Genomic DNA, 24,138 nt, shown 5'->3' on the forward strand with positions numbered 1-24,138 from the left:
AGGGTCTGACCCAAGGGGGTGGTTTGGCCGGGGACCTTCCCAACCCCCTGCGCGTTACTTGCGATTCCCATCAGGATTTGTAAGCACGTGGGACTGACGCCACGTGATGTGAACGTGAATCCCAGCAGGCAGCAGCTGGGCTGAGAGGAGCCGCCGCGAGGCCGACCTGCCGCCCTCGGCCCCGCAGAGCCAGAATGTCCCCAAAAGCCCCCACTGTCCTGCCCGGCCCCAGCGGCCGCAGCCTCTCCGAGGGAGGAGGGCAAAGCCCAGCGGAGCCCCCAGCTCCCGCGTGGATGCGTCCAGCTTCCATCACCCCCTTGGACAGACCCGGGCTGGAGAGCTTTAGCTAGTGAAGTGGGTGGCCAAAGCTGCCCTTGGCCTAGACCGTGCACGCTGACACCTGCAAATCTGATTAGGACAAGGCTCTTATTGCGCCCTCTCCAGCGCCCCACAGCTCATCCCACCTTAATCTCGAGGCTGCAGAAAGGAGCTAAGCAGAAGGCAAGGAAAGAAAAGGCTGTTGAACAGTGAACACAACCCAGAACACTTTAATTTTCTGCAATTCTCATTGTTTGCTTCTGTGCAAAGGGTGTCAAGATTTTCTCTACAGACAACAGAGCAAATAGATCAATTTACATAACTTCTTTTTGGAGGGGAAAAACATCCAGGTGAGGGAAAAATACCCAGCCATCATAAACAGCCTTGGCATATTTATAGAGATCAAATTAAAACAAAACAAAAAACCTATATATTAGCAAAGATAAAGTGCTGCTTTTCCAGTAGATCTTCCAAAATAGGGGGAAAAATAATTTAGTTGCCTTGTTATTTCCAGTGCCATTTGTTTAAGCAAAAGAAAAAAAAGGAAACAAAATGAAAGAAGAAACAAAGACCGGGTGCTAAGGCAAGAGGCTGTGCTGACGAGGAGCGCGCACAAACCGCCATCAGCGCTGGGTGACGCAGCAAAGCGGCACAGCGACGTGCGCACGGAGCGCTGACAGGGCTGCTCTTTACTGCTTATCCTTAGTGGGTCAACGGTGTTTTAATTAGTGACATCAAATTAGCATTCCTTGTAGTGGCGGATGTGGTAACGAACGGGGACAGGCGGGCTTCCGTGGTGCGGGCGCCGCCGACGCAGGTCTGACCCCAGGCCTACGTAATGACCGTGGGGCCCGTGCGGCCGGTTCTTTCATGGAGTTGTGAGAGTTTCAACGCAATAGAAATGAGAGGCGCCAACATGACCTGTGGAAAGGGAAGAGATGCCTCAGTACCCGAGGCAGGGCGGCCCACGGCACCCGCGCATGGCGCCTCTGCCCGGGACCCTCGAGCGTCACTCCGAGCACCATCTCCAAATAACGCAGCACTAAGCACTAAAGCTCTTCAGAAAGGCCGGGCAGGAACAGTGCCACAACCCCGGCGCCAGCGTTACCTGGGGGTCCTGGTGTATCTTCTGCGCGTCCTTCTCGTAGCTGTCTATGTAGAGGCGCACGGTGGCTCCAGCGCTGCCGGTGCCGCTGAGTCTGAAGATGATGCGGGAGCCGTCGGAGAAGATGAGCCGCAAGCCCTGGAGGAGAGAAGGCGGTGGGAGAGGAGCCTCTCAGCTACATGGCCCCGCAGCACCCCAGGTATTTCCACAGTGGTGCAATGAGACACTGGGAGCCACCTCCAACAGGCCTCTCCAGCAGCTGGAGAGCTGTGACATAGTTGTGTTTTAAGGGCTACAGGTATCTCAAAGGCAGCTCTTCCCACCTGGTTTTTGGAGACGCTCCCATCGACGGGATCGTGGTACTCAAAATTATCAGCTTTCTCAACCGTGTAGACTTTGTCACCACTCGATAGCTGCTTCCCCACGAAGGAGCGGTCAAACATCATGGTCTCCAACTCCTTCATCATTTTACCAGCTGCATCCGCATCCACCTCTTCATAGTCGTATCTATAACCAGGCACCACAAAATCAGCATGAGGAAGGGCAGGCTGCACATTAGTAGCATGGTGTTGTCATGCTCATGTTGGAACACTGTAGTCAGCCCCATCTATGTTTTTTGGCACCCTACTGAAGAGGAGGACAGGAGGAAAGGAGAGGAGGATCTGTGTGGCAGTGACCCAGCGCTGATGCGTGTGATACACTGAGGCATCAGAGGTATTTAGCAGGAGCAGAGATGAAAGTTAAATTGTGCTGTCTTGCGCTAGCTATATCGCAACAATGCTGACTGCAAAGAGCTTATTTAATTTGCCCGATAGGCATCTCGGCAGGTCCTCACGATAGCAGCTCTGCCTCAGCTTCCTCGCGGACGTCCCCACGGCAAACACAGGGGCGACTGCGGCGTGCGCTAACACGCTGGTGCCAGCTCCCATCTGATGAACGCAGCGAAAGGCAGCGAGGACTGGCAGCTCAGCAGGCGCCGACACTCCCGTCGGAGCCCAGGCTCTGGGCTCCGATCGCTGCTGCGATTTGCGCTGCTTTTATGTGCCCGGCTGGCTCGTGGAGCAGGCACAGGCTGGGAACCTGCCTGCGCTTGCCGGTGGCTGCACACACGTCCCCTCGGCGCTAGGAGACAGGGCCTGCTCATTCTGCACACTGGTGTTTTTTTTCCACGGGTATGAAACCTTACTTGTGTGCTTGCTTTCTGCATGGGGGAAGAAAAAAGGGAAAGGCAAGTTCTTTCACTTGGCGATTTCAGCCCGAAGTTTCATATTGGTCTTCCAAGTTGAAAGACTTTTGCCAACGCTTTTGCTCAACCTAGTGTTCCTACTCCTGCTCTACACATGATAGTTCCCTCCCTTCCCTTCCCTTCTCGCCTTCTGCGTCTGCTGCCCTTCTTAAGAGTATCCAGGACCTGCACAGAAACTGAGCCAGCAACACCATGGCTTGGGTACAGCCATCCATTCAGCAAGGCCTTCGCTGAAGATACTACACATTAACTCGTAATTTGTGGTCTCAGGAAACATACTGTTTAATGGCAAGAGAACTTGGCCTATATTAAAAGGGGAAAAAAATATATAGAGAATATTTCGTACATGTAAAATGTTAGGGGTAAAACCTTTAGAGAGTCGGACATGTAAGGTGTTCAGAACATCAAATACCAAGAGGCTAAGGAAAACGCTGCTGGTTTTGCCTGACCCCCATGCAGTGCACACTGGGCAGTATTTTCTGCTGTGATACCATGAAAGCAGCACACGCGGAACGGGGGCGGCGCGGCGCGCTCCTCACCTGGTGAAGAAGTTCCTGCCGTACTTCTGCCAGTGATCCTTCATGATGTCCTCCACGCTCTGCTTGCGGGCGGCCAGGATGGAGAGCCAGGCGAGCACGGCCCACAGCCCGTCCTTCTCGCGGATGTGGTCGGAGCCTGCGGACGCCAAAGCAGCAACGCGGTTTGCGCCTCCTTCCGCACCCGTGTTACGGCTCTGCCCGGTCTCCTCTCCTCCGTCAGGCCGGCAGCCGCACAAACTCACAGCATTAAAGAGGTTCAAGATCTCATTTGCTTTTAGCTATAGCCCAAATGAAACACTCGACCCCTTCCAGCACACAGGTACGCTCATTAGGCTCAGCTCTTAATTTTGTTCCCAAAGTGCTAATGGGGAATGCATGGTAAGAGGGCCGTTAAGAATCATAGAATCACAGAATACTTAAGGATGGAAGGGACCTCTAGGGATCATCAGGTCCAACCCCCTGCACACGCAGGGTCACCTAGAGCACATGGCACAGGGCTGCGTCCAAGTGGGTTTGAAGATCTCCAGAGAAGGAGACTCCACAACCTCTCTGGGCAGCCTGTTCCAGGGCTCTGGCACCCTCACTGTTAAGAAATTTTTCCTTAAGTTCCTGTGGAACTTTTGGTGTTTCAGTTTCCAGCCATTTCCTCTAGTTCTGTCAGTGGCCACCAGTGAAAAGAGGGCAGCCCCATCCTCCTCACTGCCTCCCTTGAGGTACTTCTAGACACTGCTTAGGTCCCCTCTCAGCCTTCTCTTCTCCAGCTGAACAGGCCCAGCTCCCTCAGCCTCTCCTCATAGGGCAGATGTTCCAGGCCCCGATCATCCTTGTAGCCCTGCACAGGCTACGCTGCTCTGTCCAGCAGTTCTACATCCCTCTTGTCCTGTGGAGCCCAGAACTGGACACAGTACCCTAGATGTGGCCTCACCAGGGCTGAGTAGAGGGGCAGGATCCCCTCCCTCGACCTGCTGGAAGGAAGAAGGAAGAGCCAAGGAAGAGCTCAGGGAGGGCGAACCCACCTCCCCGAGCAGCTGTCGGCCCTGGCTCTGAAGCGGCGCCCTCGCAGCAGCCCATACCCTGGCCGAGCACCGGGAGAACCGGCTCCCTCGCCGCGGGCCCAGGCCCCAACCCGCCCGGTGACGCGGAGAGCTCCTGCAGGCAGCTACCGGCCACTGCAGCTCAAGGAGAGGCTTCAACCCACATTTTGAAGGCCAGCTCCAGAGCTGCACCCAGGCAGAGGGGCCAGACAGCCCAGGAAGGCTGCAAACACCCCTTGCTCCGGCTGGGAGAGGATTCCCCCCAACTGTGACACTGCACCGAGGGCGGGAAGCCTACGGAGAGGCGGCCCTGGTGCTCGGAGGCCGGTGCTGCCAAGGCCGGGCAGGAACCCGGCACAGCACGGAGGCCTCACGACACCTCTGGTTACTGTAACTTAGACGGGCACCCCGAGGGTCTAAATAAAGCCAGGGATCAGATGGCAGCCCAGAATACACCCAAGCCAGCCCCACGTTTCTGGCTGCGCCCCTCCAATGCGCTGCTCTGGAGCCTTCTAGAAAACAACCGCGGGGCCTCAGCCCCTGGGAAGCCTCCACGCAGGCTTTGTAAAACCCCAGGAAAGGTTCTTGCCGCCGGGCAGCCCTGCCCATGCAGCAGCACTGCGGGGCGGCAGGTTCTGCCCCTGGAGCGCCCGGGGGAACTGCTGGAGCAGGGAAGCGGCCGGGGCGATAGGGGGTTATACCCAACTGCTGCTGCTCTGGGCACAGCGGTAAATTATCCTCCTAGTTGTTGCGAGCAGCACAGAGGTGAGGGAGAGGAATGCTAAACAAACAGGAGTCCCATGTGATGTATCAGCTTCTCGCAGGAATGTGCGCGGCAGGGCCGCGAGCGGGAGCGCTGTCAGCTCGCATTACTCTAATTGCTCCGCGACTCCCATCCCACTGGGTCACAGTTTGTTTCAATTTTTGCAGGGTCTCTCTGGCTGCTCCTTCACCTCTCTCCCCTTCAGGAGTTTGGAGTCTGTCAGGCTCCAAGCAACTCCTCATTAACTGACCATCGAGCAACCTTCCTCTCCCTTCCCCTTCTTTAAGGCACATTTATTTGTGTTTTACGGACCCCACCTCCACATGTGCCAGGGGAGCTGAGCAGGCGCAGCCGCCTCTGCCCTCTCCTGGCCCATCACCCCAATACCAGGAACTCCGGTCCCACAATACGGGGCCCAAAATAACCAAATTCTGTCTCTCGGCCTCTATTGCAAATGGCACCAGGCAGTTTTATTTGCAATACAGAGCCAGGTCCTTCCTGTGGGATGGACAGATCCCATGAGCTGGCTTCCCACGTGCTGCAAGACGGAAGCAATGTGAGCATGCGGCTCCTTAGAGACTGTCTCCCAGCAGCAGCTCCAGGAACCAGGGGCTGCTTTTTGCTCCCATTTCCTTCCCGAGGTGCTGGTGCCCTCTCACCAGCCGGAGTCCTACACCCCCTGCAAACACCTGCGTGCTGGAACCTTCCGACCTCCTTCCTTACAACTACCCTCCAGGTTTCCTTACAGGTGCTGCATTTTCCCGAATGCTCCTTTCCTCCTCACTGCAGGCCTGGCCTTGTTGATCAGAATAGCATTTGATTGCACAAATATTGTCCCCGGGACCCCCTTCAGTCCAGGCCAAGGCTGGCACACGAGTTCCTCAGCTACAGAAGACTGGACTCAGGTCCTGCATTTGTGGTTTTAAGGTCACCTTTGCTTAGGTGACCTTAAGGTCACCTAAGCCCAGGCTGAGATACGGAGTGGTGGAAAGAAGACATTGGAGCTTTGAGTTTTGCCTGTCCCGAGGCCTTCAAAGGTCTTTAGTCAACAGGAAAAACAAGATCCCAGGGTGATTCAGGCCAGATAAAACCCGGCCTTGTGCATTAAGCGCCGTTCGTCTGAGAACTGGGACTGCTGCAAGCGCCCGGAAGCACCGGGCACACGAGAGGCCCTTCCCACACGGAGCGAGTCCTGTTTGCTTGGACTTCCCTGCACAAATCACAGTTGTGTCACGTGCACCCCCAGTAAATGCCTTAAGATGTTCACTTTGTTTCTCAGTAACCTAATAACTCGCTTAGACTGTTCAAAGGCAAGTGTTAATTTAAACTTTATAAATCATACCTTGTTTTTAGAAGAGGAAAATGAGGGCCCTATTAAGCTCAAAGATTTAATAGTGACCTGAAACCTCCCCTAATAAAACTGCATGCTCCAAACCATATTTCTTTCCAGAAATGAAAACATTTAGAAGGTTTTCCTGGCCACCAAGAGTTGAAAAATACATTTAACACTGCACTTAATCCCCATGGACTCAATGACCGGGCTAGTAAAGAGGCCCTTAGACTTCCTGCATATCTGCATATGCCTTCCTAAATAGCAGAAAGGAGAACTAGCTTTTCCCTGACAAAACTTGGAGCATTGTGTGTGTTTCCACCCATGCTGCTTGCAAATTTTGTTATTTTATATTTTAGAAAGCATTAAAAACTAGACATGCAAGATGAGTCCCAAGCTGGTGAGTGCAATCAGAAATTAAGAACAGCAATAATACTGCCATAGTAACATTAGGAACACTGACTTACCAGTACCAAAACTTTCCTCCCCACACAGGGACAGTTTGTTTGCATCCATCAAGTTCCCGAAGAACTTCCAGCCAGTGGGAGTTTCGTACAGAGCAATCTTGGTAGCGTGGGCCACCCTTCAAAGGCAAGAAGCCCACGTCAGGTCACGCAAGGCTCTGAGCAAACCCACGCGAAATGGGGGCTCGGCACGGGCTGTTTTGCTCTCCTAAAGGACAACTCTCTGTGCAGCTGTCTTGTATTTTATCCCAGTGTTGTCTCTGGGGAGATGGCTGGGAAGTACAACTTAAAAATATATATATATAAATAAATGCATATTTCTTCTAGAGCAAATTTTCAGTCATGGATCTCAAAGCACTTACGGTTAAATGTCACTATTGGATTTAAAAAAAAAAAAAAAAAGTGGGGAAGGGAATGACTTGTTTGGGCTTATGTCCTACCTGTCGAGCGCCCCGCTGGTGGGCATGCTCCGCGCGAAGCCGCGCACGCCGGTCTGCTGGAAGTAAGGGATGCTGAAAATATTGGCAGCGATGACGGCGACGGAGTCGGAGGGGTTCACGAAGAAGCCGTGTTTCCCAAGAATCATGTTCCGATCCTGGGGAGGGTGAGACAGAAATAACCCGGTGCCCGGATTTGCCTGCAAGGGCTGCAGTGGCTAAAGCGGTTCTGCTTCGCAGGCGCAGCCGATAACCCACCAGCTTAAAGGGACTTCTGACTGCATTGAAATAAATGTGCAATTTGGGGAAAGTTAAACAGTAAAACCTTGATAGCATTTTCTCTTTCTTCCTGATTTTTCATCATTTTTAAAGCTAGTTAAAAATAGTGTGGACCTCATTATTAACACAGGACTTGGCCATTGCTGTGGTGGCAACTGCAGCAAGTGGTTCTCTCCCGTTCACAATTCCAGAACGGAGAGATGGAGAAAAACGTCATTTCCAGCAGCTGTGCCACGTTGATAAAGGTTTCTCTTGTAGGTTTAGGGCTTTCTCCAGCTAAACCCATCCTGTTTCTACTGAACTCAAAGACAAAGGTGCCTGTGCCTAACTAGAAGCTGCCCTATCAACTCAATGAGGATGCTCTTCACCTCCATCCTTCTCTCTGCCCAAGGCAGCTGCATGGTCACTACCCCAGCACTGACCAGAGGGCAAAAACACAGCTAGAGAAAAGCTCCTTTACCCCATCCCCGTCGAAGGCAGCTCCAAAGTCGTACTCTCCCGTCTTCATGGTCTGCACCAGGTCAGCAGCGTAGGTTAAGTTGGGGTCGGGATGGTGGCCGCCGAAGTCCTCGAGCGGCGTGCAGTTCACTGCAGAATTGGCCGGGGCGCCGAGCTCTTCGCACAGGATCTTTTTGACATAAGGGCCCACAACTAGCACGGCAAAACATGAACAGAAACAAGTCAGCCTCTGCCTTCAGTCACTTGTACACGGGTCGTGTAACCGCCCAGGACTTGGGTCTACTCTGTTTAAATCAGTTTGTGATTTTTTTATTTTTATTTTTATTTTTTTGTATAAAAGCACTTGCAACAAAAGCCCCAGGCAGCATTTACAATTCTCACCACCCTGAGCTACTAAGTGTTGGGGTTGCCCCGCTGACTAAGTGAAACTACCTGTGCTTAAGAGAGAGGACGGGCTTAGGACAGGGGCTCAGCACATGAATCAGGACCTGCTGTGATATGAATCATAGAATAGAATCATAGAATCATAGAATGCTTAGGGTTGGAAGGGACCTCTAGAGATCACCTAGTCCAACCCCCTGCACACACAGGGTCACCTAGAGCACGTGGCACAGGACTGCGTCCAAGCGGGTTTGAAGATCTCCAGAGAAAGAGACTCCACAACCTCTCTGGGCAGCCTGTTCCAGTGCTCTGGCACCCTCACTGGTAAGAAATTTTTCCTTAAGTTCCTGTGGAATTTTTGGTGCTTCAGTTTCTGGCCATTTCCTCTAGTCCTATCAGTGGCCACCACTGAAAAGAGGCCAGCACCATCCTCTGCACTCCCTCCCTTGAGGTACTTATATACACTGATTAGATCCCCTCTCAGCCTTCTCTTCTCCAGCTGAACAGGCCCAGCTCCCTCAGCCTCTCCTCATAGGGCAGATGTTCCAGGCCCCTGATCATCCTTGTAGCCCTGCGCTGGACTCTCTCTCCAGCAGCTCTACATCCCTCTTATACTGTGGAGCCCAGAACTGCCCTGCAAAAACCCACGGTGAAGACTGAAATGAAGAAAAAGCTCCTGAAAATGTCTGTTGTTTGAGACCCACAAACTTCTCATGCGTATTAAGTTATATAAAACAGTTTAACAGACCCATTTTTGCAATCAAAGATGGGGGCAGACTCTTGCCTAGCCTAGACTTCGATGGGACACTGACTGCTGCAAAGTCTATCTGAGTAGCTCTGGTCACAGTTTCACCACTAACTTCTGCTGCCCTTCAATAAAAGGGAGTGTGGAGAGGCAGGCGAGAGCCACACAGCATCTCTCCAAGTCCCACCTGGGGCTTTGCTAGCTCAATTCCCAACTCCGAACACTTGACAAAGGAAAACAATGCTATAACAAGTTGGCCTGAAAACAAACAAACAAACAAAAACACACAGCTTGTTTGCAGCTACTTTTCAGCTGTGCTGACAAAAATTCAGCCTTGCTCTGAGCAGATACGCTGTATAGATCTTTCTGACAATATCTCTCTTTTCCAAATCTATCGGTCCCTGATTTCATGCTAGTTTCTTTCTTTGGCACTGCAGCTGTTGGCAGTCAGCACTGCATCAACCAATTCCATCTAGCAAACACAGCGCTGATTCTGCAGCTTGGGCAGCTCTGACCTCAGCTGACTTCTGTGCTTCCTATGTACTGCCTTAGAGCAAATAATTTCTTTCTCATCCTTCTCCTATAGTCCCAAATATATAAATTACAACAAGGTAACTTCACTAACAGCAATGAGATTGCTTCTGAGCATTCGAAAAAAAGTGAAATGCTACAAAAAGGCAAAATTCACAAGTGAGAGAGAGAAACCCCAGGACAAAGTATCCTCTCAAAAGCGGGGGCAAAGCCCCAGGGACACTGTGCTCCCACGTCAGCCCATACCTCCGTGCATGGCGTCTATGCGGATCTTGAGGTGGTTCTTCCCCGAAAGCAGCTCCTTCAGGGCGCTGAAGTCGAAGATGTTTCGCAGCATGTTCGCGTACGCTTCCACCGAGTCCACAATCTCCACTGGGAAGCAAATAGAGAGTAACGCTCACAGACCGAAATTCATGTAGAAAAAGTTATTTTGCTTTGTGCAGCACTGCATTAACAGCCCTTAGTGCCAAGGGCCTGAGTCAAGAACAAAAAAGCCCGTAGAATCATGATATAAAGAAAAATAATAACTCTTCTGTATTAAGAAGCTTTTAATTACAGACTGCCATTGCTAATTGGGTTACATTGCCAGAGACCAACCAAAATCCTTAAGACAAAACATTGTCCCCAGATCTCTGCTTTCACAAACTCTGTTCATGATGATGGCTCCCTGGGTTTCATTGACAGGGCTCAGCTCCATCCCAGTCACGGGGAAAGTGGGATTAAACAAAAAAAAGAGGGAAAAAAAAGGAATTATATAAACAGATTTCCAATTTCCACTGAAGTCAGCATAGTTTGTGCACCCAATAGTTTAGAAAGTTGCACCTTGCAACTAACAGGCCACAAAGAGCCATGAAAAATATGTCAGCACAAAAATCCTGGTGCTTGGCAACGAGGGCAGAGCACGCTAGGGCCTGCTACCATCTTGCAGTTGAGTATTTTTTTTTCTCTTCTAAGTTCAAGTCACCAGGAGGCAGAGCAAAACACCTGCATGAACTTTGAGAAAAAAAAAAAAAAAAAAAAGTCTTTTGTTTATTTTCATGCTTCATATTTGAGAAAAGTCCTGTGTAAAATATCATGGCTTTTCCTACTCAGAATGAGAGTTCTCACTTGCAAAACTACAGAGACCAGAGAGTCAGTGCCAAAGACTGAACACTTAATGCAGATTTTTGATCAGGAAAATGTACTTCACCTGCAAACTTGTTTTGCATCTGCATGTCAATGACAACACTGCTGACAAAGCGGGCACATTATTTTTAAAGTTCAATGGACCAGATCTATGTGCCCACATATAACCATTCATAGGACAGAAATAATAACACTGAAGAAGCTACAGGAAAGTTAGATATAGAACAAAAATAAAGAAAGAAATAAAGAACTTGAATTTGGCAGCTGTGGTATAAGATGTGGTAAATTGGTAAACCGAAGTCAGCAAAAGTTCAAACTGGAAATAATACACAATTAGGAGCTTTTGCTGAAGGGAAAGCAATTACTAGAGACAGCGAACTCACCATGGTGCGTAAACTTCAGTCAAGATTAGGTACCTTAAATCAGGAAGGGGGAAAAGTTTCAAAGGGCCTAAGTGGCTGGGAGACACTAAACCTAGTTTCACAGATCACCTCAATAGGGAAGGCAAGTTTGGTAAAGACAGTATTTTTCATTTATCTAACTCCCACTGCCTCAAATGGAGGCATATTTGAGATGCTTAATAGGAACTGAAAACAAACAAAAAACACATCCTAGGCCCAATCCCTCACACACTGAGAGTCAGTAGAAGGCCAGTTGCTAAGGCCCAAATCCCCTCAGAAAGCAGTCACGTACCTGTAAATGGTTTAAATTTGTTCTCCAGGTCGAACTGCTGTTTTCCAATGGTGCCCAGGTCCACCTGGAGATCGGGGCAGATCGCATACTCTTCAATTTTTTTGCTGATTTGGAAAATTTTGTCTGTGATACCTTCAGGAGCAGGACCTGCAAGTTAAAATGGGGAAAGGAGTTAAAGAAGCAGACACAAGAGAAGAGTGTTTTATGGCAACAGCAAACAACCTGGGGCTGGGAATGCATCTCCAGGAATGGATCACGGGGCAGCAGGAGAAAAACCCTTGCTTTGCTCAGGCCTCTGATCTCCAATGACATTAAGACATTTAAAATCAAATTCACTTCTCTCAATACGAAAAATGGTGAAACAGGCACAAAGCGAACCCAAACCAACTGAGCAACCTTACCTCCATTGGCAATGTTGAATTTAATCCCGAAGTCCCCGTTGGGCCCACCAGGGTTGTGACTGGCTGTCAGGATGATGCCGCCAATGGCTTTGATTTTCCTAATGATGCAGGACACAGCTGGGGTGGAGAGGATGCCGTTCTGCCCGATGACCAGGCGGCCGATCTGGAAACAGGAGAGCAAAGCAAAACACGAGCGTGAGGCCCAAACGTCAACGATGAGAGAGGCTGCCCGGCCTCCCCAGGGAGGCGCGTGGCCGCAGGCCGCTCCGCGCTGGCCCAGCTCGGTTCTCCAAGGCTGCTGCCCTGCTCTCCGCTTGTCCCGGGCCCTGTTGTGCCCTTGGAGCGTTTCCCTTTGTGAGCTCCCCTGGAGCCAACAGCCTGCACTGAAGAGCGGAGCTTTCCAGAGGCATCCGGACAAGCTGCTCCCTGGGAATGCTCTCGGACGGTGCTTTCACAGGACACAACGAGGCTTGGACAAGCCACGCGGCACCACCACGACATGAGGCCTGTGGATTCTCATACAGCGGGCAACGCTCCTCCACCCCACAGATGTGTTAATATCACTAAGGCTAAGTGCAGGGCACGGTGCTAAGGAATACAAGGCAATTGGCATCTGGCCACAGAAGCTTAAGAGAGCGAAACAGAAGATACGTTATTTTTCTGGAGGAAACCTGTCCCTTAACAGAACCCTCAAATGAGCCAACACAGGTCTTTAAAAAGTAGCAAACTACTATCCCTCAGCCCAGGAGACCAGAGCTTGCATACAACAGCAAGGAAAGAAGAATTCATTCAAAAGTAAGATAAGCCAGAGAACAAAAGCTGGTGCTGCTGCAGGAAAGGTTCACACTTGCAGCTAAGTCAAGGCGCTGGAGGACTGTGATTCCTATCAATTCCCAACCACAGACCCCTCATGGCAAGCACTGAGGAAGCTTGCTCAAGGTAGCAGCACGCTGAGCAGATTATGCTTAATCTTTTTATTTCTCTTCTGGAGTTTCTTAAAAGAAAACTCTAAGATGCAACAATACAGGAATACCTTTCGCAAAACACCTGTTTTACACCAGTTTACGCTTTGGGTAACTGCTTCAAAGCAGTCCTGATTCCCACTCTGCTTTTACCAGGAGCAGGCCAAGGGCGAGCAGAACAGACCCCGCGCAGCCGCCCTCTTCCCCAGGGCCATCTGCACCACGAACGTGGCTCTTGGCCCATCGAGCTGCTGCCGGCCGCTCTGTCCCATCGCCAGCATCGCCCCTAAGCCACGATCCAGAAGGAGAGGTATCGGCACATCCGGCGCTGCCTCCCCAGCCCTGTAGGGCCTGGCACATTTAGTCTCTAAATAGAAACCCTGCTAGTGCTACAAGCCAGGTTTTCTGCAGGCCATCACCGAGCTCCTTCCCTTTAGCCCAAGGAGTCGCTTTAGGGACGCGCTGCGCAGGCACAGCATGGCTGCTTGGCCTCCTCGACCCCTGCGGATCCCACGTGCGCAAAGAGATGGTTCCTGCTGCCACTCGCTGACAACGAGACCCCCCGGCGCGACAAGAAACACATGGTGGTACCGTCAGGAGCCTCCTCAGGGTCCTGGCAAAGCCTCCTGCGCAAGGGACCAGCACGCAGCTCACGCACGAGCCCACAGCTCCGGGCAGAGCACGCCAAAATACCAGCAAAAATACCAAAACCCAACAGTGAGACTACACTGCGAGTAGACACGGGCCACACTAGGGGCAGGAACGCCAGAGCGCAGTCCCCGCGGGTGAAGATCACCTCACACCGCAGCAGATGCGCCCCGCGCCTCACAGCCGGGGCGGCCGGCGGGCGCTTCCCGCCCAGGCGCCCAGCCCTGTGGCAGGAGCCAGGCACTGCCTGGCCTTGTCCCACCTCGGAAATACCCCCGCTTAAAGCACCCGTTCCTCTCCGCATATTCACCCGTCCGCTACAGGTGACGGCGCTGTGATCAGCTAAGCCCTTCTGTCAAACAGCCGCCGCCAAGGAGGGTCTCTCAGCAGCTCTGCGCTGAGGGGACCAGGACACACAGCGGAGCCTTGTCTTTGCAAGAAGCAAAGAGCGACCAAGCACCTGGTCCCAAACCTCTCGCAGACCCTGCACCAGCTCTGCTGCCCACAGACATTGCGTCCGCTCTGCTTCCAGAACACACATTTCCAGCACACAGATCACTCCAAAGGCTTTCACTCACTTTTTAACTATCGCCTTACTTCAGCATTCAAAAGCTCTGGGAATATTTATCACACAGCCACAACTTCTGGGACAAACAAGTCGTCCCGGGTTTTGCCTGTCATTTGCTGAGCAGCTCAGGCCACTAATGAAACTGCTTTTGCTGCTCTGTTGCCGAGCAGGGGGTCTCGGCTCCACCAGTTACTGGTTAGAAATATTTGGGTTTCAGAGTCCGATGGAGATAACACGAAGTCTGTAAGTACAAATACAAAATGCGAATGCACAAAAAACAAGCAGTATTTATTTTCTTTGCTCCACGTGTACCTCCGCATCCTTCTGACTGTCTACATCACTTAAAAGTGAATAAATCTTAATTTCAGCATTACTGCTCTGATTTTTGATTGAAAAGGTCATGATTAGCAGCTGATTAAAAACAGTGGGGAAATTATACCTCACAGTGGCTAATCTATTATGACTTTCTGCATTTATCAGCTACACAGCCCAGGAATTTAGTTAATTAACATTTACCAACCCCATTGGCAGCAGCCATTTGGACTATCAGTTCCACTGCAGACTTATTAAGGTATCTCCCATCACCTCCAACTACCACAGAAGATCCCTGGCGATCTCTTAGATCTATGGAAAAAAATATACTCTGGATAAAATTCTGCATGTAGTTTATCTTGGACTCAAAATAAAAGGTTTTCTTCCGTAATCCACTCGTTCCTGGTTTCTGATCGTTGTAAGGAGCTGTCGGTACAGTCAACACAGGTAGAGGATTGACTTCCATGTTCCTTTTTCATATAAATGCATATAAAAAATAAATTATAAAGAAATAAAACAATCTGGACACCAGCAGTGGCACACCTACGAGAGAAGTTCAGTGAAGGAGCCGGGCAGCCAAAAATAGCTCCTTGAACCTTGAGCTGAAGGTGGCTCCTGTAACTGAAGACGTTTTCTTGCACTTGTTCCGTAGGATCAATGTCATGGAGAAAACCCAGCTCCTCGCTGCTGTTCCTCGCCGCGACGGCCGGGAAAAGCCAAATTTCACCTCCTCTCCCAGCCGGGCTGCATCGGTGCCGGAGCCCCTCAACGCTCGGCGCTGTCCCGCGCCGTTAATCCCGCCGTTTCCCCGGCGCGCCGGCACGAGGAGGGAGGCCGCTCCGCCGGGACGCGCTGATTTGCTGCTAGGCTCAGCCCGCGCCGTCCCGGCCGGGCAAGCGGCTCCGCGGCAGCGCCGGGTCCCTCGCGGCTCCCCGGGAAGCGGATACCCCAGGGAAGCCTCCCGGCAGCACCGCAGGGCTCCGCTGCAGGTATTTTGTGGAGTGCAGCAAATTAAAGGTCACTCTTAAAATGGAAGGCAGCAGATCTGTTACCTACGGGTTTGCTTCCAGTGCTCGCTTCTCCCCTGACAAGCAGCTCTGCCGCTGCCAGTGCTCCGCAGGCTCCCCGCGGACGTGGGGCAGTTATCCAGCATGAGCAGTGGGACAGCTTTGCTTTCATAGAGAAAAACCCGGGGTAGCCAAAAAGCCAACGGACAGACAAATTACCCTGCACTCACACAAGCCTCTTTAAAGACAGGACATGCCCCAAGAATTATGGAAAACTAGCAGGTATTTTGGAACATGGCATATGGTAAAGCTGTGAATTTTGGAGCACCTTAACTAAATACACACAAAAGAGATGCCAAAATACCAGGGAATTCTTACAATGCAGCATCTTCCTCATCCTTGGAAAGCTAACTTCAACTGCTGGACTGAAATCACAGCTTCCTCCAAAGCTCTTCAATAGCACTGAGTCCTCTAAGCATTTTATGCCTATTCCTGGAGCAATGAAAGAACATGTACCTTGTAATTCAGTCTGTCCTGTTATTAAAAAGGTGGAAAAGGGGAGCTGTGCACAGAGCTGAACTGCACTGGGAGACCGGGGCCTGGCAGGACTGTCCCCGTGGTGCCGGCCGTGCCATCGCGCACGTCACCGGAGCAGCCGTGTCTTTCCATGCGAAGGGACAGGTTTCCCTCTAGCGGCACTGCCGACAAAATCCCCCAAACGAGCCACTGCGCCCTGGCAGGAAAAAATACCCTGCACAAGCTCCTTGCCTTCTTCCTCCTGGAGAGATCAACTTAGTGCCCTGTGAAATGCCGCGGCATTAAGTGACAAGGAGGGGGGCGCAGGCGCCTGCCGGCTCCTGCTGATGCGTGGAGAGACGCACAAGGAATTGGCTCCACAGAGAAGGGCTGTGTGAGCTCAGGGATTTGTGCCTGGGATGAACTGCGCAGGTGCTGGACAGAGGGACCAGGCTACATTGAGCTAAAGAATTGTTCATCATTCCCTTGCTTAGTGTATATAAAGGAGTAAGTCATAGCAATGAAATATAAAATCTAGCAAGGAGGTCACACACATCCAGCAAAGGGACACGATTAGCGCATCCAGCAGCCTCATCTCCTCGTCTTGCCTCCTTCCCAGATTTTCTTGGCAAATGGGCATCACAATTCCAGGTAAACTAAGTCACCCACAGTGCACAACCAGGACAAACATGGGGCTGGCGACGACATGGGACGGAAACTGGCGTGCGATCGCAGGCAGATGATGAGGCTGAGGATTCCTCCTGCTGATGTGACACATCACATACAGGATTTGGGGGCATTCAGTAGGTCATCTACACCCTCCCCAAAACTCACACAGGATCCAGAATAGCCAGGACGTGCTTAAAAAAGGCTACTTGAACTGCTCTTGAAATCTCTTTTTCTCCACCTACCTGTGCCAGAGCATAATCAGCCTTATGCTTACAAGCATTTTCCTACAATTGGCCCTAAATCTTCCTTGCTGTGGTTTAAATCCTACTGAGCTGACACAGAAAACATTGATCATCCTCTTCCTTCTGACAGCTTCTTACACATTAAAAAAAAATCCTCTTACCCACAGATTCCAAGTTCCCTCTCTTTCCTCTCGAGACCACCTCGGTCTCTCCAACCACCCAGCCGCTGCAGGCAGACACAGCCACTCTGGCTGCGGTCCCCACTTACTGTCATGCGCTTTAGAAATGCAGGAGCAGAGTCAAAACTACGAACTTTCGCCTCCTGACTATTGACTTTGGTTAATGATAAAAAGAGAAACAAGGGGTTATTTCAAGAAGACTTAAACATGAGTAAAATACTGTAGTAAAATATTACAGAGAACGCAATTCCTCCCCTGCCCTTTCCACCTGCTCTCATTTCTTGCACTTCTCTGTCCTCCCTAGGTGGGCAGAGGAAGCCAAGGCACCCACTGTGCACCTGCAATTTGTTGCAAACTTTCTCTTCCTGCACCCTAGGAACTTTTCAGACAGCAACCCCTTCACAGTAGGCGTTATCTCCTTGTGCCCCTTTTTCAGTGATTAGTCCAGAAGTTAAAGTGCACAAAAGCCAAAGGAGCAAGTGAGGTCCAATCAGGAATTTTACACTTATGACCTTTGAGACAGAAATCCCATTCCTCTTATGCCTAACCAAAGGAAAACACGAGGCAAGCAGTGCAGCTCATGCAGTGACCATCAGAGGGTGCCAGCAGCCCTGCACAGGCGTGCGGGTGAGCTGCAGAACCACGCGCTCTCTGCCTGCCCACAGGCCTGGTACAGGAGCCTGCTGCTGCCTGCGTGACACCTGGCAATGCCAGGACAAACAGAGCCAGATTAAATGGCCAGACCCAACACCAGCTCTAAAGCTCCACAGGGAGTGCAGCTCTCTCGCTGCCATAAGGATTCACTACAAAATGTGGCTTCTGAAGTTGCTGCACAACTTCCAGGTGGGCAAGACATTTGGCACCGTCTTGCTGGCACAGGTGCTCACAGACGCACCCACGTGCGCACGAGTCGCTTGAGAGCGAAGGCACATTGCTCCATAAATGCTCTGCAATGTAAATACGTTGCACCCCAGTGAGAAGCAAGAGAGTGGCCATGCGGGCGGTGCAAAGGGCCTGGGGAGCGAGGCCCCGCGGGCTGCGCGGTCAAGGCCGACGCGCGGGGCCGCTGCTGGCCCCTGGCAAGGGCCGGGCTGCAGGGGCGGCCGGCGACGCGGAGGTCAGCGAGCCGGCCGAGACACACGCTCTGCTTAAAGGTCAGCCTTGCAAAGCACTCCTGGCCCCGCACGGTTACACAGGCTGCCTGACATTTGCTGCCCTCCCTGCGCACAGGGCAAGGGGACAGGGACTCTGGATGGGTTGCTCCAAGTGAAGCGATCCCAAGGGATCCTGCCAGGCTGGAGAGGACGTGAGCTGTGGGGAAGGAGGTTCTCCTCGGCCTCCAGGCCTCCTCCTGCTCATATTTAGTGACCTGCAGGGGAACGAGGCAGGGACTGTGAGGAACAAGGGCACAAAGAGCATCAAACGCATGAATGGGCTGGGATTTCTTGGAGATGCTCCCTGTCCCTGGATCCTCAAAGAAAGCAGCACCTCGTGCTAAGAAAAAAATAACTGGAAAAGAAAGACTCAGCCTCGTGGAGGGGAGTGATGTGCCAGGGCAAACGAGGTGGGCGAAGGAGCGAGTGGCTGTGACCAGAGATGCACAGAGCCAAACTGCTGCCTCTCTCCTGGGCACGGAGGAAGGCTGCAAGCTGATCTGCGCGGTGCGACGGCCTCATGGGAGGTGTCTGCACAGAAAGGCAGAAACACATGGCAAATCCTTCCTCGCAAACCTGGGCCGCGCCAGGGCAGCCTGCTCTGCAGGCCTAGGGATGAGCAGCAGGGACAGTTCAGTAGTGGGAAAAGGATTTGGAGAGCTCAGCTAGTCCCTGTCCTGAGGCAGACAGCTCTCCCCAAACCATTCCCGCCAGAGGTTCTCCCAGGAGAGATTCCATGACCTCCCCACGCAACGTGCTCCTTCCATTAGCCTCGTGCTTTCTAAATACTTCCTCATGCCTAACCTAAACCTCAGCTGTTGCAATTTTAATTCTCGCCCTAACCCCAGTGGACCACAGAACAATTTGCTGCCATACTCCCTGCAGCACCTCTGCAGACGTTTGCAGACTGCCAACATGTTTCCTCACCTCTGAGCTGAGCAAAGTCTTTCAGTCTTTCCTCTTTGGGCTGCTTTTCTTGACCTCTGGTCATGCTTGTTGCCTAGTGCTGGAGCCTTCCCCAAGCAGACACGTGCTCTGAGGAGCAGTAGCTCAAAACAGACACGTCTTCCCTTTCAGACAGGTTTCTGGGCTTCCTTTATCACCCTATTCAAAAATCTCAAAACGACATAGTTTATTTCCAGACCACAGTATGATATGCCAACAATCTTTGTGGTCTATGCCAGTCCTCATGCCTCCTTCTGCAGGTCTGCTGCTCAGTATATTATTCTGCAGTTTATATGATGATTGTAAGTATACATATTATATTCATATTTGATTATTCATGCCTAAGCATCCTCTTGCACCTGTATCTTCCTGACATCCTTCAACTGCAAAGTACCTTAGTTCATCCTGCTTGAGCTAAGGTTTCCTTATCACAGAGCTTAAAATTCTCAAGACAGGACATTGTAATGCCCTTAACTGATACAAGCCAATTATCTTGACAGACAAGAAGGAAGGCCAGTGCAAACACGGCCTCCAGGTCCTGCTGTATGTGTGACTGCCCTCTAAAACCCACCATAACATAATGTGGGGTACACAGCGTGGGCACGCTGCCGGCTCGCTCGCTGTATGTACGGACTTACTCCACATCACTAAATAAGTGACCGCCTCTAAGCCCACAGGCCTACGGCTGACTTCAGATCTGCAGAACGAGGAACGGGCAGGAGAGCCATTGGGAACAGGTTTCTTACAAACTAGGCAAGGAAATCAAGAAGCCAAGTTACAGGTGAGCAGCACAAACACGCCGGTGGCTGCCCATCGGTCAGCACGGAGCAGATCTCAGCCAGGCACAATAGAATTTAAATACTTGGTTTCCTTGGATGACTGAGGAGGAAAAGCCTAGCACCTGCCAAGCCAGGAAACCAAACTTTCTAGGGCAGAGAGCAGTATTTCTAACAGAAGCAGTTTGTCCTGCAGCAGTAAAACAAAACCAGGCTAGCACTTAACATGCAAAGCACTGCCTGGCATTCCAAACACCTACAAGCAACACTTTGCAGCACTTTGAAATCTTTTTACATGAGCAGGAACCAGGGACAGGGTAAATTTGTCAAGCATGCAACAGAAAGCACCAAGCAGCAGGTGACAGTCCTGGCGAAACAGCACAGTACTACCTGCATGACCATTTTTAGATCTACAGCTTTAACTTGTTATTTTTGTGCCTTTTTGATTTAAGTTATTACACAGACACTGTTCTACTCAGACAGGTGATGACTGGAGCATTTTAATTTTCATTCATGTAATTAAGGAGGCAGATTCCCTAACAATGTGGGAATGCCATAAAGGAAACCTGGCACTGCAGACCAAAACAAACAGGTAAACTAAACTGGATGCCAAATGAACACAACAAAACCAACAAAGTCTATTTTTGTTTACTTGAATGTCTGAAACCTTATAAATAGAATGAACATTTCTTAATCATATAACCACAAATGGAGTTGTTGCTCAGTCAAACACCAGTTAGGTATGTACTAACCATTAACCATTCCAGATGGAGACAAGAAAAGACTCACTCCAGCATCCTTACCTCTTACTTTGTAAAACTAACGATCATAAACTGCAGCTTGTGTGAAGATCATTTAATCAGGTCTCAAGACATGCAATTTAAAAGCGTTAAAGCGATCGCTTTTTACTCCCTGTGACCAGAAACGTGCTTTTCCCTGCACTGCTTTGCCACGGGCAGGCTGAGGTTAGATGATGAAATACATCCTGATATGGCACATCTTGGTTACCAAAATCAATCAGAAAAGCTATATTCAAAAGCCTGTAGCCAAAACATACTTCTATTTACCTGTGCTCTTTAGTTCTTGTTTTCAGCGTTACCCCATTCCTACTATTCCTATACACCGGTTCCCACCACACACACTCTCACTACTCTACAGACCTAACAGCCCTCCAGGTCACTTCAGGCAGTCAAAGGGCAGTGCAGCCTCTTCCTGAGGTTTCCCTGTGTGAGATAACCATGTATTTCTCCAAGATCTGGCTGCTGGGATCAGAAAACTGCACAAGAATTTCAGTATTGGGCAAACCCAGGGCTCTGGGAACAAGTTACCACGTGCTCCCCGTCCCAGGTATACACTTTCTTGAAGGTGAAGGACGTTAGTCGAGTCCTCCCTTTGCAGGGCAGGCAACCACCAGTTACTCCGCATTTATCACGAGGAAACAGGTATTTCATGGGCTCTTACTCAACTGCCCTGTGGTAGCTACCGGGGAACTAGGAGTTACAGAGAAAAAATATGAAGCAAGAATACTCTTAAGCCTTCAGAAAGTGGAAAGTAGATACACAGAAAATTATTAATAAGTCCATTTCACTACTGTCTATTCTGCTACAAAAAGAGACGTAGAGAACCTGGATCAGGAAATAAGGCACAAGGTTGCTGTAATTTTTGCTTGAAAAAGCCTAATGCTTCATCCCAGGCTGTGACCACCTTGCTTTTTTAAAATCAAGAATTATTAAAGTGAAACTTGTCGCTTCACACCCTGCCTTGACTCTTAAGCCACATCTCCACCTATTCCCTCCTCCTTCCCGGGAGACCTTTCCTGCTCCAGAGCCCTCCGAACCCACTGGGATCAAACCCCGGCGCAGGCAGCGCTCCAGGGCTCCTGCCGCACGGATGCAGGTGGGCACGGGCAGACCGGAGACACCTGGAAGAAAGCACAGCCCCCTCCAAAAATCAAAATTAATAAGTAAGGCCAATCAATCACAGCACAGCCTAGTGGGCAAAGCTAATCAATCCAATTCAGCATGGCAACTTTTCCTCTCCCCTACTCCTGTTTTTCCGCTTTTCCTCCTCCTTTTTTTCCCGTTTTCCCTCCCTGCCACGTACCCCGTTGGCGGCGGCGATGCGCACGATGAGGCGCACGGCGTCCTTCATGTAGAAGCGGCCGTCGCCGCCGACGACGAGGGTGGCGGCCTGGCGCTCGGCCGGCGGCACGGTGGCCAGGATGCTCTGGATGAAGTTCTCGGCGTAGTGCTCATGGCTCTGGAAGACGCTGACCCGCTTGCGCAGCCCGCTCGTGCCGGGTTTCTGGTCGCTGTAGGGCCGCGTCTTCACCGTGACGATCTGCACCATGGCCGGGCCGCGAGTTCCGGGCTGCGGATGGCGCCGGGGCCGCCGCTGCTGCTGCCGCTGCCGCTGCCGCCGCCGCGGGGCAGGCGGGGGAGCCCCGGGCCGCCCGCCCCGCCGCGCCGCCCCTTAAAGGCGCAGCGCGGGCGCCGCCGCTCCCGCCGCCCCGGGTGCCTCGCCGAGGTGTCCTGCGGCCAAGGAAAACAAACACGGAAAGATGACGAACGGAGCAAATAAACAGCAATCCCAAAGCATCTAAACAGCAATCCCAAAATATCAGTGCTTTTTTTTTTCTTTTTTGGAAAAACTCTTTTTCACCTGCTGGAACAGTGGAAAGATAAACGCAAGGTACACAGGAAAGACCTTAAGGGCCCTAATGCCAGTAGTTGTCCTGAGTCACTGCTGCTTTGGGCGTTGCACAACTCTGAAACTCCATTTTATTTATTTATTATTACTTATTATTCCGAAGGTGTTTTGTTAAGGCCCTCGCACAGGCAGGAGCTTAGGTTAAGACTTAGGAATGGATGGCAGGGCCAGAAGCTACCCCTTCTCCTTGAGCACCCAACTGCGGCCAAACCGAGTCTATTCCGAGGTCACGGTTTGCAGCTAAGTCTGCTCTCCGTTTTAAGCTTTCTTTTCCTAAAAAAAAATCCTGACATGTCTCCCAAGGTAGATTTTATAACCAAAAGGAAGTACAAATAATGGAGCGTTCATTCCCTTTGTACTCCTGGATGTGTCTTGTTATTTCCCAGTTCTTTCCTAGAGATGAAACCAGGAAACCAGGATGCAGCCTCCCAGCACGAATGCCGCCCTGAGGCAGTGTTTCGTTGCTACGCTGCGGTTTGCAAATGTGTTAACTTTTTGGCTAGAAATTACCAAATGCTTGTGGACTTGGCTAATACACAGTTTCACTTTTTTTTTTTTAGACAATTCTGGAAAAAAAATAACAACAAAAATACCCCAAACCAGTATTATCTGCTGTCCTGGCCAAGGAAAAAGCAGCAGGCCACCCGTTAGAGCAGCCCGGGCCTGGGTTCCTGCTCTGTAAATCACTGTGGGCCTCTGGCCACACTCTCCTTTTCTAAGTGACATTTACTTGCCCAGTATTGGGTTACAGCTCAGTGACAGTAGAGGCCAGAGGAGTTGCTGGCAGATAAATATAGCCTGTCAAGACTACTTGCTACCCTTGCTGTCTATTTTAAACGCAGACGTTTTTTAAGCATCCGCTGACCAGGGTCATCATTTTTTATGGTAAGAGACATTTAGAGGAACTGGAAAAGCTTTAGGAGGTTGAGCACTCAAATCTCCTCTTCGTTTCTGCTGCAGTTTGTACTGGGTGGGCTTCAACTCCCTTATTGCAGCTGCTCTGGAAACAGTTTACTTCTGTTCAGAGTCAGGAATCCGCCCAAAGGCTTTCGTCTTCTTCCAACAATGTTATTTCCGTATCACACTTGAAAGCCCGGACTTCATCTTACACAAAGGCATATAAAACAGTGGTTAATTGTTCAGAACAATGCAAAACGAGTATCTATCAAATCAAATTTTTATAAAGTGCATTCAGAAAAAGAAAAAAATCCTTATCAAGTGGTAAAATAAAATCAAGAACCCGCCTCTCTATATTCCCCAGGTCAGAGCCACAGATGTGCTAAGCCAGTAACCCAAAAGATCCATTTGAGAAAACAAATTTCTTCTCAGTGTTCATGCTCAATATTTTCAAATATCTGTCTTCTATTTTTTATATATTTAAATGCGTATTTTGAAGTCAAACTTCAGTTTAGTGTAAGACAAGTTCAATTTCTGATTATAGTGATGAAAAGACTAATACATTTTATAATAATAAAACTAATAAATTTATTTCTCCAGAGCTTGCTTAAACATCAGTTTTACTCCCACCCAGAAGACAGGGCTGTTTTCAATAATTCCATGAGCACTACTCTAGAAACAAATACTAAGAGAGTGAAGTAACT

General features: G+C 50.5%; 1 protein-coding gene across 1 annotated transcript; it reads right to left on the reverse strand.

Annotated features, from left to right (window-relative positions):
- Nucleotides 1-1,148: 1,148 nt before the first annotated feature.
- Nucleotides 1,149-22,249, reverse strand: PGM1 (phosphoglucomutase 1). Its single transcript, XM_088522419.1, has 11 exons — nt 21,932-22,249; nt 11,851-12,013; nt 11,450-11,596; nt 9,878-10,003; nt 7,976-8,166; nt 7,240-7,394; nt 6,803-6,918; nt 3,209-3,344; nt 1,747-1,930; nt 1,427-1,561; nt 1,149-1,239 (listed from the first exon to the last, which is right to left on the reverse strand). Exons 1-11 carry the CDS (start codon nt 22,175-22,177, stop codon nt 1,150-1,152), a joined length of 1,689 nt encoding a protein of 562 aa, XP_088378545.1. The 5' UTR covers nt 22,178-22,249; the 3' UTR covers nt 1,149.
- Between the last annotated feature and the right edge of the window lie 1,889 nt (nt 22,250-24,138).

The sequence above is a fragment of the Tinamus guttatus genome, unplaced genomic scaffold (genome assembly GCF_059628265.1).
Source record: "Tinamus guttatus ecotype Peru unplaced genomic scaffold, ASM5962826v1 Tinamus_guttatus_pri_ptg000153l, whole genome shotgun sequence".
NCBI classification, from domain to species: Eukaryota; Metazoa; Chordata; class Aves; order Tinamiformes; family Tinamidae; genus Tinamus; species Tinamus guttatus.

Coding starts and splice junctions, on each gene's coding strand:
- PGM1 (XM_088522419.1), bottom strand. CDS start 22,177: ATGGTGCAGATCGTCACGGTGAAGACGCGGCCCTACAGCGACCAGAAA. Junction 11,597..11,850: donor ATTCAACATTGCCAATGGAG/GTAAGGTTGCTC, acceptor TTTAACTTGCAG/GTCCTGCTCCTGAAGGTATC. Junction 1,931..3,208: donor GGCAGGAACTTCTTCACCAG/GTGAGGAGCGCG, acceptor GCCTGGTTATAG/ATACGACTATGAAGAGGTGG.